Genomic DNA, 18,163 nt, shown 5'->3' with positions numbered 1-18,163 from the left:
ATGCGTGAAAAATCTGTTAGACATACGTGAAACGGCCGTGAAAAACTACTAATTTGCGCATACATCTGGCAAAACTCACATGTAAAATCAACATAAACGGTGTTATTCTCAACCAATCAAAAATTTGCTCAAAATCGTAATCACCCGTCGGCAGAAACCCTCGACGATGAACGATGATAATGAATATCACATGTTTCACGGAAATTTCATACGTGGAAAATGCGTAACATGTACGTAGAGGCTGTGCGACACGACCTTTACCAGCAGCAGGAGACAAACCCCGATGAAGCAGCAAAGTCCCGCTCATCCCGGTCACATGGCCTCTTCATGGCCGTCCTCCTTCCTCTATGAGAGGGAAAAGCACGGCGCCACGGTTCAGACGCTCAAGGAACAGACAGCCGTGAAAACCACAATTTTCACCTTTATTTTGATTAATGATTAATACCATGGGACAGAATTTTCACCTTAAGAATGGAAACATTTCAGTCAATATTTGCCTCAAAAGGAATATATGTCTTGTAATAATAATAATAATAATAATAATAATAATAATAATAACAAGCCTGCATCTGTGTGAGGAAAAGCACAGGACAAATATACAAGAAGGAGGCACCTAAATCCTCAGCTGGACCTCAACATTCCAACACAAGAAGTAGAAATTACAAACAAATTGACTTCAGAGGCGATCCAGCAACAAGGAGCAAGGTCTTTTTAAATGGAAGTTCTGTCCTTTTCTGTTTAAAAGCCTTTAAAATAACATTTAAAAAGACGACTACAGTTCCATTCAATTCCTATAGAAACAGCAGAAAGAAAGAAGGAAGAAAGGAAACCCTGATCCTTTTGACTGCTTCTCCGTCACCGTTTAAAGTCCTCCCCGAGCGAACATCTGTCTGTATCCCACCACAACATCTGTGTCAAAACTGCAATCAAAAAACTGGAGGGGGGGAAAAAAACTGGGGGGGTTGATTTTTGTCACCCGTCTTAACTCTGTGCGCACTAAACTGTGTGATTGTAAAAAGGCCAGGCCTTCAAATGATGCTGTACACACGTGTTCACTGGAGGCCACACTACCGATGATATGGCAAAGTCAACAGAAGGACCTGGTCCAGCTCTTCTTTTTTTGTTGTTGTGTGATCTGGAGCTGCAGAGAGGGCGGGGAGGGGGGAGGGGGACGCCCAACATGCATGTCCCGGTCTACAAGATGAACTTCCCTAAGAAAAAACCGATGAAAATTGCTGCTATGACGACGAGGAGGGAGGGCAGGAAGGCGGTTGAGTTTGACATCATGTGGTCTGGGGGAGGCATTTTTCTCATCCTAACTCCGTCTTCCTGCAAGGAAACGAAAGTCGTTCAGTTTCACACGCATGACGGCACGTTCAATTCCCTCTGCCAACGCGCGGCTCTCAGTTCCAACCTTTATTTGTCGGTTCTCCTCGTTCAGCTTGCTGATCTCTGCTTGAAGCCTCCTGCACTTCTCCTGCATCTTCTTCAGCTCCGAATCCTCCACGGTCGGCTCGGCCTTCACCGGGACCGAATCCACCGCATTCTGCCAGACAAAGTACAGAAAGTTACCTCAGGAGGCTGCCTTGCTCATGGGTTTATCCAGCTGTGGCGTTCTTTGGCCGGACAGGCGGCGTGTGGAAACAAAACGTCTTCTTATGAGAGATCAAACTCGACTGAAGCTGTGATGTCGGCGCCATAACGGAGAGCTGGAGTGATGCTGGGGGGGTGTCCCATCATGGCAGACGGGTTCTGGGTGACGAATCTGACTAGGAGCGGTTCAAACCCCCCTTTTGGCAGTAATGAATGCTGCGTACACAGCGGGCATGTGTAGTAAAAAGGTTTTTTTTAAACTGGACAAAATAAAATGAAAGCTTACAGCTAATTTGTTTTAGATCAGATTTGTTTAATAAAACATACAGACTAACTTCAAAAGAATTACTGATTGAGGACTAAAACGGTAACATGTCTGAACTTAAGATACCCCTATATGGAAAACATAATGCATTATGGTCCATTGTATCTTGGAAGAAAAAAAAACACACAGAAGAAGAAAAAGGCAAAACAAGCAAGTCGTGTCTGACTTTAAAACTTGAAATTCTTTCACCATGACCCCTGCTGCTATAACCCCCCCCCCTCACAGGGGACAGACGCAGCGGCATCTTTGTCCTGCAGCCGTGGCGGGACAACAGGTTACGGAGTCCTGCTGAAAGCAGCCGCCACTCACACCCAATCCCCGCAGACCTGCTCTAAGAAGCCGTTGCAGAGCTCAAAGACACTGCGGTTCAGAAAATGTAGCAACAAAGCGAATGACTGTCTGATGGCGTGGAAACCCACAACACACGGTCGTCTCAGAGTGATCCGACATTCTGAGGTTTGAGCTTTAAAATGATGAAGGTCTGCTCCAACAGTGACCCCCTCCATCCTCAGGACGGGTTTACTTGGCCCCCCGACCTCAACAGCCGCTGTCTATCACTGATAATACCAGGACAAACCTCTTTCTAGAGCAGTGTTTTTCAACCAGTGTGCCGCGGCACACTAGTGTGCCGTGGGAAATTGCCCTCATTAACTGATCTAAAAACATTTTCCATCTCCAGGATTTCAGCTCTGTGTTCATCCAAACAGGCCCTGATAAAACACTGAGGAGTTAGGAATATGAAAGATCGTAAAATACTTTTTCTTTGCGTTTATTTTATTTTATTAAAGACATTTTGATAAGAATGACGATACAGTACCGCGATTCAGCTGCACCTTCGGCTGTATTTTGGAAACGTCCCGTCCCTTTAACTGTCTCCACCAATCATTCTTGAAGGCTTAATCACATGTCATCAGTCTGACCAATCAGAAGTGGTTAAAATCTTCACTTCCTTTCCCGGTTTAGCTCGTAAAGTCGCTCAGTTCTAAAAAAAAAATACCAGCTAAAGCTCGTCTTTAGCGGTGTAGCTTTCCACAGAATCCGGTATCAGACTGGAACAAGTGAACAAAACAATGAAGCTCAGAGACGCGATCTCCGGCCGTTTTATGCACTACATCTCCCATGATGCATTGGGTTGTGAGAGTGACAGCGCATACGGAGATCTGTTGTTAAACGTCTTGAAACTAACGAACACACATCAAACTGTTTTTAAATCTTCTAACTTATCTTTTATTGCATCTTTTAGAAAAAAACAGCTGCAGTTTCCAGCTTTTTCTGCAACAATTATCTCAAAAATGCATGTGAGACTGTGGAGGGGCTGTAGATCAATACAGACTATGAGTTTCTCCTTTTTTTTTAATTTTTTGATGCTGGTGTGCCGCGGGATTTTTTTTAAGGTTAAAGTGTGCCGTGGCTCAGAAAAGGTTGAAAAACACTGTTCTAGAGCAACCCAATACATAATAAGTGTAGTCTTCTTTATAAAATACCCATCATTAGATCTGTTTGTAGTACATTTTCCTCACATTTCTATTACAAACGGAAATGCTTTGGTCAGTTTTTCCCCTTTGTGCTTCACTTTGAGTGAAACGTCCCGTTTCCTCTGCAAACGTTCGATGCCCTAAATGCAAAGACAGAAGCTTCCACTTATAAATAATATGCTAATTTAACGAGCCACAGAGCGTCTTACCACCAGTTTGTCATTTTCAGAAGGCAGCTCAAAGACGCATCTCAGCTTGGAATCCATGAGGTCATCAGGTTTAGATTCTTTCCACTGGTGAAAATGAAAAATGAGAATGTTATTCATCAAATCAAACTGCTAGCAGCTGGATCCCATCTGCACACAGACACACACACACACACACATGCACACTCCCTTACTGATACACACCACATGATGAGTTTGCCACTAAAAAAAAAAGAACCAGTGTACTTTTGTAACAGAATCAAGTTAAGAAATGTGTAATAAACACATTTCATCCTTATATTTGTCTTTTTTTTTCTTTACATTTTTGTTATTTTATCATTCTACACTTATTCAGCCTCGCCTTATGAGAGCATAAGACACCAAATTCCTTGTATATGCGCTGTACTTGGTCAATAAAGCAAATTAACTCAATCTCTTAAAAGTACTTTTCCAAACACAGAACTTTATAATGGTCCATTTGGATGCAGACATTATTCAGAACCAGTCTGACCTTTGTTCTGAACACAGACTTCATGAATTGCTAGCACATGATAACAACTGTGCATCATGGAGAGGTTGGTGCAGCCTTTGCTGCCCTCTGGTGGACAGACTCACACAGTTTGTTGCCACTTTACAGAACAAACCGCCAAATGAGGAAAAACGGCTCGAGTTTAAACAATTTGTCCTGAGTTTAGGCAGAAAAGAAGAAACATGAAATCGTTTAATGCCCAGTTTCTGATCGCCGTGCGGTTCAGGCAGGACTGACCTGCATAACTGAAAGCTGAACGGCCTCTCTGATGTTTAAGAGTGCAGCAAAACATCAATCATGAGACCAGTCACTCACACGCTTTCACATGCTCACACCTGCACACAAAGCTGGATGACGCCGCAGGATACCGAAAGGCAGACACGTTTAAGTCCATTTAAAGATAGTTATAGCACAAAACCCTCTTCACCTTTACGTTTGTAAGGGGTAATATAGATTTCTTGGCACATAAATGATTGAAATCTTAAAAACCAAGATTCTAGTGTTTAGCATTGCAAAGATTCATGTTAATTGTTGATATTTTGGGGAGAATCTGGATGTAAATGTATGGTTTAGGAGCAGAGTTTGCATCTGCAAAGACTTTCTTTCAGCTTCAGTTCTAATCCTGGAGTGTTATGTTCTGGATTGTCCTGCATAAAGCTAGGTTCCCCTCTGAGTTTAGCTTTTTTTTTTTGGTGGACATTTTTGTGTTTGATAAAAATTGTATTTGACGTTTGAGAAAAGCTTCGAATACGTGAACACAAAACAAACAAACAGAGTACTCACCAATGAATCCATGTCGGAAACATGTGACGGGGCGAAAATGGTCTGAACCATGAACTTGTGTTTACTCTTCTCGTTGGGATCATATTCAAAGGGTTGTAGCATAACTGCAAACAGAAACGTAACTTGAACCACAGAAAGAAAAGATTCCTGAACTTTTTTGGTTCATAAGGAGGTTCAGGTAAGGTGAAAGGAAGCGTGCGTCTGGGCGTGGAGTGAGCACTTTGTTGGCTTCCTGTTTGTCCACAAGAACCGATTTCCAGTAAATTGGAAAAGTCTGACTGTAGATTCAGGTGATGCGACTGTGCCTCTGTAATCTCTGGGAAAAGCAATGAGGTGGAATTCCGGCTGAAAACATCTTTTGGAAACACCTCGTCCTTCAGTTATTACATTTTTATCTTTTGTTCTGCGGCAGCCTCTTGAAATTACACTGAAAGTTTTGTGGGTTTTGGGAAAAATCAAGTTTGAAAAGGTTTAAATACCCGTTCCCAGGAACGTCTGTTTCTCCTTCATACAACTCAACATGCTTCACTAAACACTTCAGGAAAGTTTTTCATTAAAAACTATATTACCTCATTAGAGCTTTTATAACAGGAGGGTACAATGTTAAACTGACAAATCAGCATAGTGCAGGCCTGCTAGAGGTCACACTTGCACCCTGATGAGTCCCTGAAAAAGGATTCCCACCAGCGTCTGTTCCCCCTGACAAACAGCAGGAGGGGAAATCAAAGACGTGCTTTCATGTGCGTGAGCACGAGTACGAGCTTTGTGTGGTTTGTTATTGATGTAACTTCACCTGCGATACAGTGTTTCCCTCATTTATCACAAGGATTACGTTATAAAAATAACCCGCAATAGGTGGAAATTTATAGATGTTTTAAAAGGCTTTTATCATGCTATTCTTCAGCCGTTTATAGTCACCTTTATCCATAAATATGATAATAAATCACCTTGGGAACACTAAAGAACCATTTTTTTATTAAATAGGAATTATATCACAGCTCATTTTTCAACCCAGAAGTAAGACGACTCGATATCCGAGGCTCCGCCTTTCTCTTCTTGTTGGTGCCGCCCATTTCATGACATCATCCCAGAATCGGCCTCGGCGGCGTGTCTGCGTTTCGTCCAAACAAAAAACATCCGAACTTTTCCAAAGATGGACGTGCCTATGGTTCATATAAAAGTAAAGCGTTTAGCTGATCACCGCTAGCTCCACAGTGAAAGTGGGCGTGTGTGTTAGACTGGGGGGCGGGGCTGGCAGCACAGACTCTTCCTGGAAGGGGCGGTCCTCACTTTGTGATGTCACAATGTGACCCACCCGTTTTGGTGGACTGGGAGGGGCTAGTGCTCAGAGAGCAGAGGAATACTCAAATACCACTTTAGGGTTGTTTTTGGTGAGGAATGAACATTACAAAGCTCAAAAAGCGGATTTAGCATGACATAGGCCCTTTAAGGCGGTAAAACTTTTCACTACAAACTTTATAGACTTTTCTCTGACAGACACGAACATTTTCACAATTTTCTCTCTTGTTTAAAGTAAAATAGAGTGAGCACAAAAATCTGATCACGACCAAAGATTTTTGCAAAAGTGGCAAACCGTACAGAAGACACAGCATGAGATTGATCGACAACAGCCAATCAGGATGCAGAATACAATGCAGTGTAAAAAAACACACAAAAGAGCACAAAAAATTGCACATGAAAAAAAGAAAAACAGCATAACAGCGAGACTGCAAAAGGTGAACCGTGACATAAATAGGGAACAAGGCGTTACAAAAAGACATTTAAAAAAAACTACAGTACTACCAAAATAAAACAGATTCCTTGTTTTAAATTTATATTGATTTTCCAAGTAAAGACCAATGCAGTGAGGATTCAATAGCCTTTTAAACTCCGTTCTCACACATTTTGTGAATTGATTTTAGAAATCTCTCATTCTCACACAGATCAGGATCTCTGGACCGTCCTTTCAAATCTTTTCTGCTTCTGAAACTTAGCAGCTCACCGACTTGTAAACTGTGACTGACGTGCCAGCATTCACTGTTATTCTCTGAAGTCCACCAACAATGGCGTGTTTGTTCTGGTGTGGGAGGGGTCCATGTATGGACTTAGATGTGCTCTAAAGGCGTTAAGGCTCTAAGTAGAAACCAGGCGCTGCTCATCTCAATTGGGTGACCATCAGGACAGAAACTAAGTGTTTTATTGAGTTTATATCCGGAAAAGTACAGCTAAAGTTGTGTTGGTGTACATGTACTTCAAACATCAGGCTGAAAAGGTGTGGTCAGTAAGGAGAAGTCAAATATGGGGATTCTGACATCAAACTCTGGTGTATCTTTTCAAATACCTCAAGCACAGGAGCAGGTATGACAGCAAATCTAAGAAATAATCTTTCTCCAGTAAAGGTTTCCTGTCCAACACATACATGTAACAGAGGAATATGAAGAAATGAGGCTTTACCAGAGATGACGACAGTTGCTCCAGGATCAATGACCCCACTGTTTGGTCGTACGCAGTACCTACGTGGAGCTGTTGTCTTCACCTTGAAGCACACTCTTCTGTCTGAAGGGTTCTTCAGTTTGAGGTTCGTGGTTACTACATCTGTGAAGGGACCTGGGGAGGACAAACCAGTGAAAATCATCAAAACGGAGCCAAAAGCCCATCAGTCATTGAATAAAACATGAAAGCTTATTGAATGTTCCAGTGAATCAGAGGAATTGATGCTGTTAGACACTAAAAAGCTGATTCTATGTGATAGAAGTGGGGTTTTTACAATGCACACGTTCCTCAGAAGGTTGGCAGAACTGCTGTTTTGTTTTTACTGTCCAAAAAGAAACCCTAAACAGATTAGAAGAATACACTGAGGGTAACTCGGTTAGATCTGCATGATTAAAACACTAATTAAATATGGTTTGAATTTGGTGACCAGACTGGAGGTTAATCCAGCACTCTGATGGACGAAAAAATCATTTTACAAGTATTCAAAGAGGCTTCCCAGAGGACAAAAACAACTCCTTGCGGTACTTTCAAAAAGTGACATGGAGTATTTCTATTTTCAAATGTGACCTGGAAAGCCCTCCGTCTCAAACTCTAAACCTGAAGCAGCATCAATGCTCAGCGGCCACAAACCACCTGCATCAACGACTGACCGATCATGCCACATGGATGTCCCATGATGATTTTGGAAATGAAGGTCCTCTTCCTTTTTATCTGCTTGTATAATGGCTTTCCATCTTGTGACCCAGTTGGAATTAGGATCTTAACCGCAGACAGCACTGTGCAGCTTTGATCGGTCATGTCAAGTCCAAAACAACTGGACGCCAAGTTAGAGGTTGCCCCAAACTCAATCACAGCAATTAGCTTGGGAGTCTGAAAAAATGAGGGTCTTATGACATGAAGCTGTTGAACAGCATGGCTACGTTGCTATGAATGCAAAAAGCATAATATGTAGAAACCTCCAGAAGTTTGGACACGGTCTATAAAAATGAACAAAAGGTCAAACTTGACTGAACACTCCAGCCTCAATGAACTCATGATAATAATAATAATAATAATAATAATAATAATAACGGTATTAATACATTTTATTTATAAAAGTTGCCTGTCAAACCTAAAGGGTTCGTGTAAAGTTACAATTCTGAAGATACAATTAAAGAAAAGAAAAAAACAGTAAAAAAAAATCAGAACACAGGGCTCCAGACTGCGACCAAATGGTCGCATTTTGCGACCAAAATTTGAGTGTGCGACTGAATTTTACATCCAGTCGCACATGTGCTACCAGTAAATTTGCCTCCCCCACCCTCCGTATTTTTTATACATTAAACGAGGAAGATGCATGTCAATGATCAATAGAATGAGGAATGAATTAATCAATGAGACGCGAACGCACACGCACGCAACCACACACACTCGCACACAAACTCATGAGCCGCGAGCACACACTCGCGTCTCATTGAGTGATGCATGAGGCGGCCAATGCGTGTGAGAAGAATAGGGAATGGCCACTGTAAGTGACTAAAATGCGTGGAGGGGGAGGGGCCTAGAGAGAATCGAGTGCGCGTAAACATCTGTGGGAAGGAAACGGAGACAAATGTCATCACAACCTGATATGTGCGTCTGAGCTATGAGCAAGCGAACTATTGATTCGTTCTTCCGACCTGCGGCTAGTGTACCAGTGCCAGAGTCTACAGTCTCACCATCGGATGATGATGCAACAGTGACGTGCGGTCAGGTGAGGCAAGTGAGGCAGAGCCTCACCTGTCATAATCGTGATAAAATAGAAAAAGGTAAATTAATTAAATATTTTTTCCACTGATCTGTGTTAAATATACATTTTCAGTCAACTCAAAACGTTTTCCACAGTTTCTGAGGTTAAAATCGCCTAAATTGAGTGTTGCGCGATCACAGACAGAGCTGAAACTCCGGGTGAGGCTCTGCACCGCTGTGCCTCATGTCCGACGGCAGGACTCAATGTTAACAGAGACGTGCGGTGGGAGCATTGCTGTAGATCAGTGTTTTTCAACCTTATTGAGCCACGGCACACTTTAACCTTGACAAAAATCCCACGGCACACCAGCATCCCCAAAAAAAAGAAGAAGCAGAAATTCATGGTCTGTATTGATCGAAGTTGCGGCTGTTTTTTCTAAGAGATGAAATAAAAGTTAAATTAGAAAATTTAGAAACTGTTTGTTGTGGCTTCAAGACGTTTCACAAGGTCGACTCAGTATGCGCTGTCCCTTTAAGCCAATGCATCATGGGAGATGTAGAGTGAAAACGGCAGAAAAAGGGCAGAAAGTCTCGCGTCTCTGAGCTTCATTGTTTTGTTCACTTGTTCCACGGTTTGATACCGGATTCTGTGGAAAGCTACACCGCTAAAGACGAGCTTTAGCCGGTATTTATGTTAGAACTGAGAGACTTTATCAGCAGAATTAAGAACAAGGAAGTGAAGACTTTAAGCACTTCTGATTGGTCAGACTGACGACATGTGATTAAGCCTTCAAGAATGATTGGCGGAGACAGTTAAAGGGGCGGGACTTTTCCACAAACTGCTATAGCTGCAGGTAAATCCCGGTACCGTCATAATTATCAAAATGTCTTTAATAGAATTAAATAAACACAAAGAAAAAGTAATTTTAAGATCTTTTATATTCCTAACTCCTCAGTGTTTTATCAGGGCCTGTTTGGATGAACAAAGAGCTGATTTGCTGGAGATGGTAATTGCTTTTAGATCAGTTAATGAGGGCAATTTCCCAAGGCACACTTGACCATCTCCCACGGCACACTAGTGTGCCGCGGCACACTGGTTGAAAAACACTGCTATAGACCTGCAGAAACAGCTTTCCAGCAGGGGGCAGACGTGAGCTGACAGCCGCTTTGTAGCTACACTGGTGCCATAGAAAAAGACTAAGAACGTTTTTCTCCATTGAGAGGAGAAACTTATATAAAGGAAAATAAGGAAGACTTATCCAACAGATCATAGAGGTTTTTGTGGTAAAGGATCAACACATGGACTCAAAATGTAAGGCCAAACACGTTTTTCAATGGTTTTTTTTTTTAAATAACATTGGAGTAAGTGGGTAAAAATGTAAGTAAAAATTTTAATTACATGAATTTTACATGATTTTACTAATATCATTTATCTTATTTTTTATGATCATTTTTACAGACAACATTTAGTAACACTGATTAAAGCACCAGAATTTGAAGTTGAAAAAATACCAGGAATAGTTACTGATGGTCAAATATGTGCAGAACACATCTGTATTCTTTAATTTGTTTACAGTACATATGAATAATTTATACACAAGGAGTGTTCTATCCATCTATAAAAGAAATAATCTCTGTAGGAAAAATATGATCTTGTGTGTATTTTATAAGCTGTTAGCTGCTGTTGAATGAATGGTGAAATATTTAGTTCTTTCATTGTAAATCTCCACTCCAGAGGAGTCGGTGCCTCACCAGCCATCAACCTCACCGCACGTCACTGTGATGCAGAGTCAGAGGTTGGTGTGGCGAAAAAAGCCCGCACTCACCATTTTTGAGAAGACTGGCTGAAAGAATTCAGCTGGCTGAGGTACTATAAGCAGTCGAACTATATGAATTGCGAATACTGCAGCAGCTACCCCAGAACGGCGGGGAACACAAAGTTTGCCAATAGTACAGGCAGTTCGCAGTTAAAACACAATACACTGATTAAACACAATTTCAGCCTGAAACATCGAGTATGTCGTGACATGTATATAAAGCAGAAAACAACGCCACTGTCGGTTGCTTTTAAAAGACAAATGACTGTAAATCAGAGCGCAGATGAGGCAGAGATGATGTTGAAATTTAACACGGCCTACTTGGTTGCTAAAGAGGAACTACCCTTCACCAAATACAAAAGCCAGCTCGACCTTCAAAGGAACAATGGCTTAAAACTTCACGAAACATACAACAACGATACAGCATCCGCACAATTCGTTGGAGTAATTGCGGATACTTCAAAGGTGAAGACTTGCACGTAAATCTAGGATGCTACGTATTTATCAATTATAATCGATGGGGACACCTACGTAATACAGTGGAAATTAGTAGATTTGATTAGCATGTTGATTTATGGTATGCGCCCCTAAATTTTCTGGTTGTGCCCCTTAAATTTTCAGTTGGGGGCCACTCTGCTCCTAGTGAACAAAGTTAGTCTGGAGCCCTGAAACAACAATCCAGACAAAAAAAAACTGGATAAGGTGCATAAAACATAAAACTTCATTTAGTTTTTGAATTAGAGAACTGATCTTTGAATGAAGCCTTTTCATAATTCAAGCTTTCAACTGGACTATAAAATCATTCGATCCAGGATAATTCAAATAAAACCAATAGAATCGTGATAATCGTTGGTTATATTCAGGCAGTCATTCATAATCTCAATAGCCCCAAACTAAATATCAACATCAACAATAGATATCTTCACGTGAACATAAGATATTCTTTACTGCGCTTTTTTAATCCTTGACATCAATTTTCTGAAGGAAAAAAAAGAACAATTCAAAGGGTAAAACATTTTAATATTTCTAAAGACTTGGTGGTTTTAAAAGAAGCATCCCAATTTTTTAAGTATTAAAATGGACCAAAAAGAATTATAAGTTTAAGATCCACAGGTTTGCAACGCATTAGTGGTGTAACAAAATTAGCCTTTTGTCTCCATATTCTGTTATTACATTTATTCAGATGTGTGTTAAGTAACATCATATTCAATATTCAAACATGGGTGAGGTAGTAGCAGTCATTTCAAGCCACATCATGAGGTAATCTGACCGGATAACAAAGTCTGTATGACTGCAGCTGCCAGGCCCAGTAAATGTCGGAGGTGATGAGGACGCCCCCGCCAGAAGTGACGACCACGTCCCCGCCAGAAGTGACGACCAAGTCTCCAACAGAAGTGACGACCACATCTTCGCCAGAAGTGACGACCACGCCTCCGCCAGAGGGGACGAGGACGCGCCAGCCAGAGGGGACGACGACGCGCAAAAAAGCACATCAAATGCTTCTGAGGCGTCACTGCCTGAAAATTGGGTGAAACTACCGGTAATACCAAGCACGCATTGAAAATAAAACCAAGGACTGAAAACAATTTAGCCAATGAATAATCCTCTTCTCCTTTAACAGAGAGTAAATTTAGACAGGCAAGACTTTGCTTTTGTATCATTGAATTTAAAGAAGATTTGATGGTATTCTCTGTATTGTGAGCATGACTTCAGGCCTGAAAGCCAATGCTGCTCTTCTTCACACACGCCCACACATCCTGCATCCACTGCAGAGCTCCTCAGATGCCACCTTTGCTCCAGTACTGTTAGCTCCATCTCTCTCATCTAGCTGCATGTATGCCAGGCTAGGGTCCCTTGGGCCTCTCCTATTCCAAAAATACCAACCAAGCAGTGGAGGGCTGCCCCCCCCCCCCCAAAAGTAGAATGGAGGAATCCCTATGGAGACCCCAAAACAGACCAGGTCTCCAATACATGCTGACTAATTTAGCTCAGTCCCTGAGCAAAGGAAGTCTAAAGTTGCATCTTAGCATCAGTCATTTTATTTTCCTCTGCATATCTGAGGAAAAACTCAAAACAATGCTCTTGCTCTCTTGATGACTTTATTCTAAATTAGATTTTGCCCACGCAGCATTTCATTTCTCATTGGTTCATACAGAGCTTACACAACAAGCAGTCCAGATGATCTTTAAAACGGCTGGAAAGTTATGCTCCCTCTATGTTTCCTGTAACGTTTGAGCATATTTTTAAAACCATTTTCTACCAGATATCTTCCTCCAGGCTCATTAAACTGTTTGAGGCCTCATGCATCAGAACAAAATAATAAAATGCAGACGGAGGACAGTCAGCATAAACGTCACCAGTCCTACAGACACAATTTAACCCTTTGTCCAGTACAGTTGACAGACACTAAAAGGTTAATCTCATGAGAGAAAATGTAAACCCTGTGACTGATCTGTAATCTGAACAAGCTAATTAGAGCAGACTTTCTTCAATCGGGTGAAATATGGTGGGTTGTGCCAGGTGGTTACTTGTGCTAATCAGTTTACTGCTTAGCTGAGGAACAAACATTCATTTCTGCATTTTAATTTAACCAAACCTCTGCTTATGTTTTTATATATTTATATATATATATTGGCCAGTTTGAAAAATGAACAAGTTGCAATTAAGTAAAAAAATCCCGAGCCCCATACAGGGAGAGGTAACTACAGGCCTTGAGGGCCGCCCTCCTGCATGTTTTCCAACATGTTCTAACTAACTGGACACATCTGAACCAGGTAATCAGTGAGTAAGCCTTGGATATCTGGAAGTGATGCAGACACACCGGCCCTCGAGGCCTGGAGTTGCCCGTCCCTGAAGATCGTAAAAAAAATAAATAAATAAATAAAAGTATCGGAGCAAGAATGTTTATTCTGACAAATAAAATGACGGAGGGATGACCGCTTATTTTCAATTGAAGTCTATGGATTTGTGGCTTCTTAGAGCCACCGGGTACTTCCTATTTGGAACGCAAGCGAGGAGGGATCACTCAGTCTAGTTCTCTTGTACAGTCAGGGGTTCAAATCAATGCTTAGGTCATACCAAGACTCTAGAAAAATGGGACCCAACGCTTCCCTGTTTGACACCTATTAAGGGGACGGATGGGGGGCTGAGCCACCAAAATGGTTCCTGAGAGAGGCTGTGACTGCATCTCACCACTTCTCCTGGGGAGGGGTCAAATGCAGAGAACAATTCTCACCACAACTAAGTAATTATGTGTGATAACCAATGAGAAAATGACAGAGCTGTCTCATCACAATTTCCATTCCACATAAATATTAGTTCTTTTACTCACTCCAAATGTGAATGGTAATAATTATTTGTTGACACTTATAAAACTCAGAAAGTTTGGTAGAAAATAGTGGGCATCCTTTCTGAGCACTGATATTTGAACTGACGGTTTCCTGTACGAAAGCAGAGATTTGATGATATTCAGGATGGTTTTGAGAACAATAATCATGTTAGATGGAAGAAAGGTACAGAACGATACAATCGGATTTGTTTTCTTCGAGTTGTTTGAACTTAAACCTGATTTTTTCGCTCAATTCAAGAGGTCATCAAAGTCCATCAAGTCCACATAAAAATAACCTTTAAATATAGAATAAAATTGTTATTTTGGAAAAGATTTATTACTGATTCTTGCAAAGACTGGTGGGTAATTAAGGTATGAAGCTTCCAATGGTGGACTTAAGAATGCACCGAGCAATAAAAAGGTAAAATGTTTTTTTTAAATTGATCACTACAGGATAACCTACACTAAACTATGAAGCAACAGTTAAGAAAATGAAGCCTAACACACACACACGCACCATATCTTCTTCTAAATGTATACAAGAGTCACATCAGGTGGTGTGTGTTGCCAAACTGCTAAATCAATTTCATTCACCAGTTTATGCTTTGATTCAATTTATGATTCAACTAATATTGGATTCACTTATCAAATTTCCATCCCAAACCAATTCTGTTAGGTTATGGAGCAAAAGTTTTTCTATAGCTACGAGTACAAAAGTAAAAAGGTGGAACGTTGTCCAAGGGGAAGGAAATTTACCCCAAAAAAGCACTTTTTGTCTCAAAAAATACCCCCCAAAAAAAAAACTAGATGGATTTATAGATTGCACAAGTGTTTTCTTACATCCCAGTCTCACTTGTTGCTACAACATTACCCTTTGTCTCGTTTGTGATACAACTAAAAAAAAAATTCCAAAAGTTATTCCTCTACTTTTGAGCTTCATATCTTTCCACAACAAAAGCACATTTCCTAGCCTTTTCTCCTTTCTACTATAAGTCACAGCAACAAACTACTGACAAACTACTGCACCTTGTTCACGCTTTCTTTACAGCATTAAACATCAGCACACCAAAACAGATTACATCAGGTTAACTATTAAAAAACTGCCCAGAAAACTTCTACTTAAAAAAAAGAAGAAGAAAAACTATAAAAGGGATTATTCACATTTTATTATTTATTTGTAAATGTCTTATTTTCAGTTCTTAGTCTGCATACTAAGTTAAAGAGGGTAGAAATAAATCTTATTATATAGAACCATAAAAATGTAACAGTTCAGAATTCTGACTGTGAATGCTGAAAGCATTAAAATGTGAAACTCTGGACAGAAGGAATTTCATAGTAAAATAATCAAAGAGGTGTCAAACTAAAGTTTCAATTATCATATGATCAAAAGTAAACAATTACAAATGTAATACGGATTTCAAACTCTGCAGAAAAGAGGAGTTCCTACATTACCCAGGATCCTCTGTTTATGAGGCCCTTTTATAGTGCTGTTGTGGGGGAGGGGGGCAGCAATCAAGCTCCATCTCTGAAAGTCTAACCCATGTGTGCTCATGATTGGCTACAGTGGTAAAATACATGTATATTGAAGGTTCTTATTACTACAGAGGCACATGTTGGCTCTGGCATGATCCATGCTCCCATCAGTCTAGGTGATTTCTGCAGGTGAGCAGACATCCACACTGAGAACCGAAGACGAACTCTATAACCTGTTCAGACTGACTGACTTCATGTCTGAGTGTTGCACCACCAGGACACTTTTTTTGTTTGCTGGCGTCTTTGATCGCACAGGCACGAGGATGCATAAACAAACTTGCATCTCCAGGGATATGCATTAAAATGTTGTTGTTATGAAGGGACGAGCCTTGTTAACTCTAAAACCTCCTGTAACTGTGAAATAAAGGATAAAAACTCACTGTACAATACTCCTTATCCATTTAACCCTTGTGCTATCCTAGGCACTTTAACGTTGGGAGTTGGGTCATCTAGACCCACCAGACAGTGCTCTGAACCTTTTTTCTTCAATGATTTGTGATCTTCACTGGTGTCCATGGATTACATGAAATCTTTCCACCTTTATCCACGGTAGGGAGAACACGTCAATGTAAGGTTGGGGTCATCTGGACCCCACATGATAGCACAAGGGATAATGCACACAATTTCTTTAGAGTAAATATCTTTCTGTGCTTCTAGAGTCCTCAGGTTGCCCAACAAAAATGTTGTTTGCCTGCAAGCTCAGCTTCCTATCAAAGTATGCATCTAATCAGTGTTTTTGGTTTAAGAGTGTAGATTTGATCTTCTATCATCACACCTCCTGTGTGATATACAATGACCACTCTAAGACACTCTTAAACCAAGTGTGCAACGTTGTGCTGCTAAAACAGATTCAAGCACATTTTTTTTGCTCTTTTTAAAGTTAGTCTTCTAAAAGCTGGTGAAGTTAGAGCCAGAGAAATTCAGTCATATAGCAGCAGACTGACAGGCATCGGCTTCAGCCAGCAAAAGAGAAGGCCATGCTTCCAGCACCGACAACACCAGAACTAATGCAAGAAAAGCAGAAAGGGGCCGAAAACCCAAAGAAAGCAATGATTTGAGTTAAACAGCCCCCTAAACAAGCTGTGGGCTTTCAGCACCTTAACCTGCATAGCAGAGAGAGAGTTTGCTGAGACTAGATCCTCCGAAAATAAAACCCTGTTAAAGCAACAGTTGGTCCGAATGAATATCGGTTTAAACAGGGATTAGAATCAAAACAAGCATTTTCCCCCACTCCAATGAATGCTAGCTCCAAGTTTGGCATTAGCAGACTAGCCTGGCGGCCGCTAGCCAACTCTTTCCTGCCATGTTTCATCCTTATCATTACCAGGAAGAGAATCATCATCAGGGCAGAGCCCTCTGCTCTCTGACCACCAAAGGAATGGAAAAGGACCAGCACCGGCCACTGCAGCTTCACAGTCTGACACGTTGAAGGTTGGAGCAGTTAGCCAAGTTTGTCATTCAGCTGCGAGTCACTGAACCTGTTCATCCACAACTGTCACCTTAAAGTCAGCCTGTTTTCATTTCCAAGTTAAGGCCACATCACCACCGACTCCTATGCAGCTGGGGAATGCAGGACCATCATGCCCCCCGGCCGGGAAAGAGCACGGCGCTGATCCGCCGCTCTACTCCACTATTACACCCAAGTTAACAACTGGACAGTCTTGGCAAACGTGCGGCGTGAGAAGTTCATGTCTGCGTCCATGCGCCACCACTAAACACAGACCAAACGTTTTCCAATGATCTGCCAGGCGCTTATTCAGCCGTGTGTTGGTCACGAACAGCAGGCCGCGTCCATGGACGCCACGCCGGCCACCCGCTTCACGAGAGTCCGAGGCTCCAGCGGCCCTCCGCTTCCTGGCTAATTTAAAATGGCGGTGAACGCTAGCTAGCCTGCTAGTACCCAAACATGTTTGACGGAAATCATTCCAGTCATTTCCACAGAGGGAAAATGTGACACTGGATGGTCTTTTCCCTCCACATACCTTTAAATTTGAGGTCGGAAGGCGGGTCGAGGATGAGAACCTGTTCCAACTTGGACATTTTAGCGCGGGTGGTGATGCACTTGGTGTGGGTACGCTGGAGGAGTATCTGACAAGTGGAAGTCCCGGATCCCCTGCCACTTCGGAGTCAACCGCGGACTGACTGACTTCTGCGAGCCGGAGGGCGAGCATGTGGCTACAAATAGTTGAGCGCGCGGGCACAAGCCTGAGCGGCTTCCTCGCGGCTCCGCAGCTGATCAGATTACAGCACAATCCAAGTATTTTCAGTTTCAAACTCGAATACTTAGCAGCACACACACACCATAAGAAAAAGTAAATGAGGATAAAATAAAGTTTAAAAAAAATTGAAAGTGTAAAAAAAGTTTTTTATGCCA

The 18,163-nt window shown here is 41.6% G+C and overlaps 1 protein-coding gene across 1 annotated transcript; it reads right to left on the bottom strand.

Moving 5' to 3' along the window:
* Positions 1-401: 401 nt before the first annotated feature.
* vapal (VAMP (vesicle-associated membrane protein)-associated protein A, like) lies at positions 402-18,066 on the bottom strand. The gene is made up of 6 exons (XM_004078618.5): positions 17,772-18,066; positions 7,366-7,518; positions 4,912-5,015; positions 3,603-3,686; positions 1,415-1,546; positions 402-1,329 (listed from the first exon to the last, which is right to left on the bottom strand). The coding sequence occupies exons 1-6, from the start codon at positions 17,827-17,829 to the stop codon at positions 1,195-1,197; spliced, it is 666 nt and encodes a 221-aa protein (XP_004078666.1). The 5' UTR covers positions 17,830-18,066; the 3' UTR covers positions 402-1,194.
* Between the last annotated feature and the right edge of the window lie 97 nt (positions 18,067-18,163).

Source organism: Oryzias latipes, chromosome 17 (assembly GCF_053564925.1).
Source record: "Oryzias latipes strain Hd-rR chromosome 17, Olatipes_Hd-rR_3.1".
Taxonomy (NCBI): Eukaryota; Metazoa; Chordata; class Actinopteri; order Beloniformes; family Adrianichthyidae; genus Oryzias; species Oryzias latipes.
This window is presented reverse-complemented; position numbering and strand designations above follow the sequence as displayed.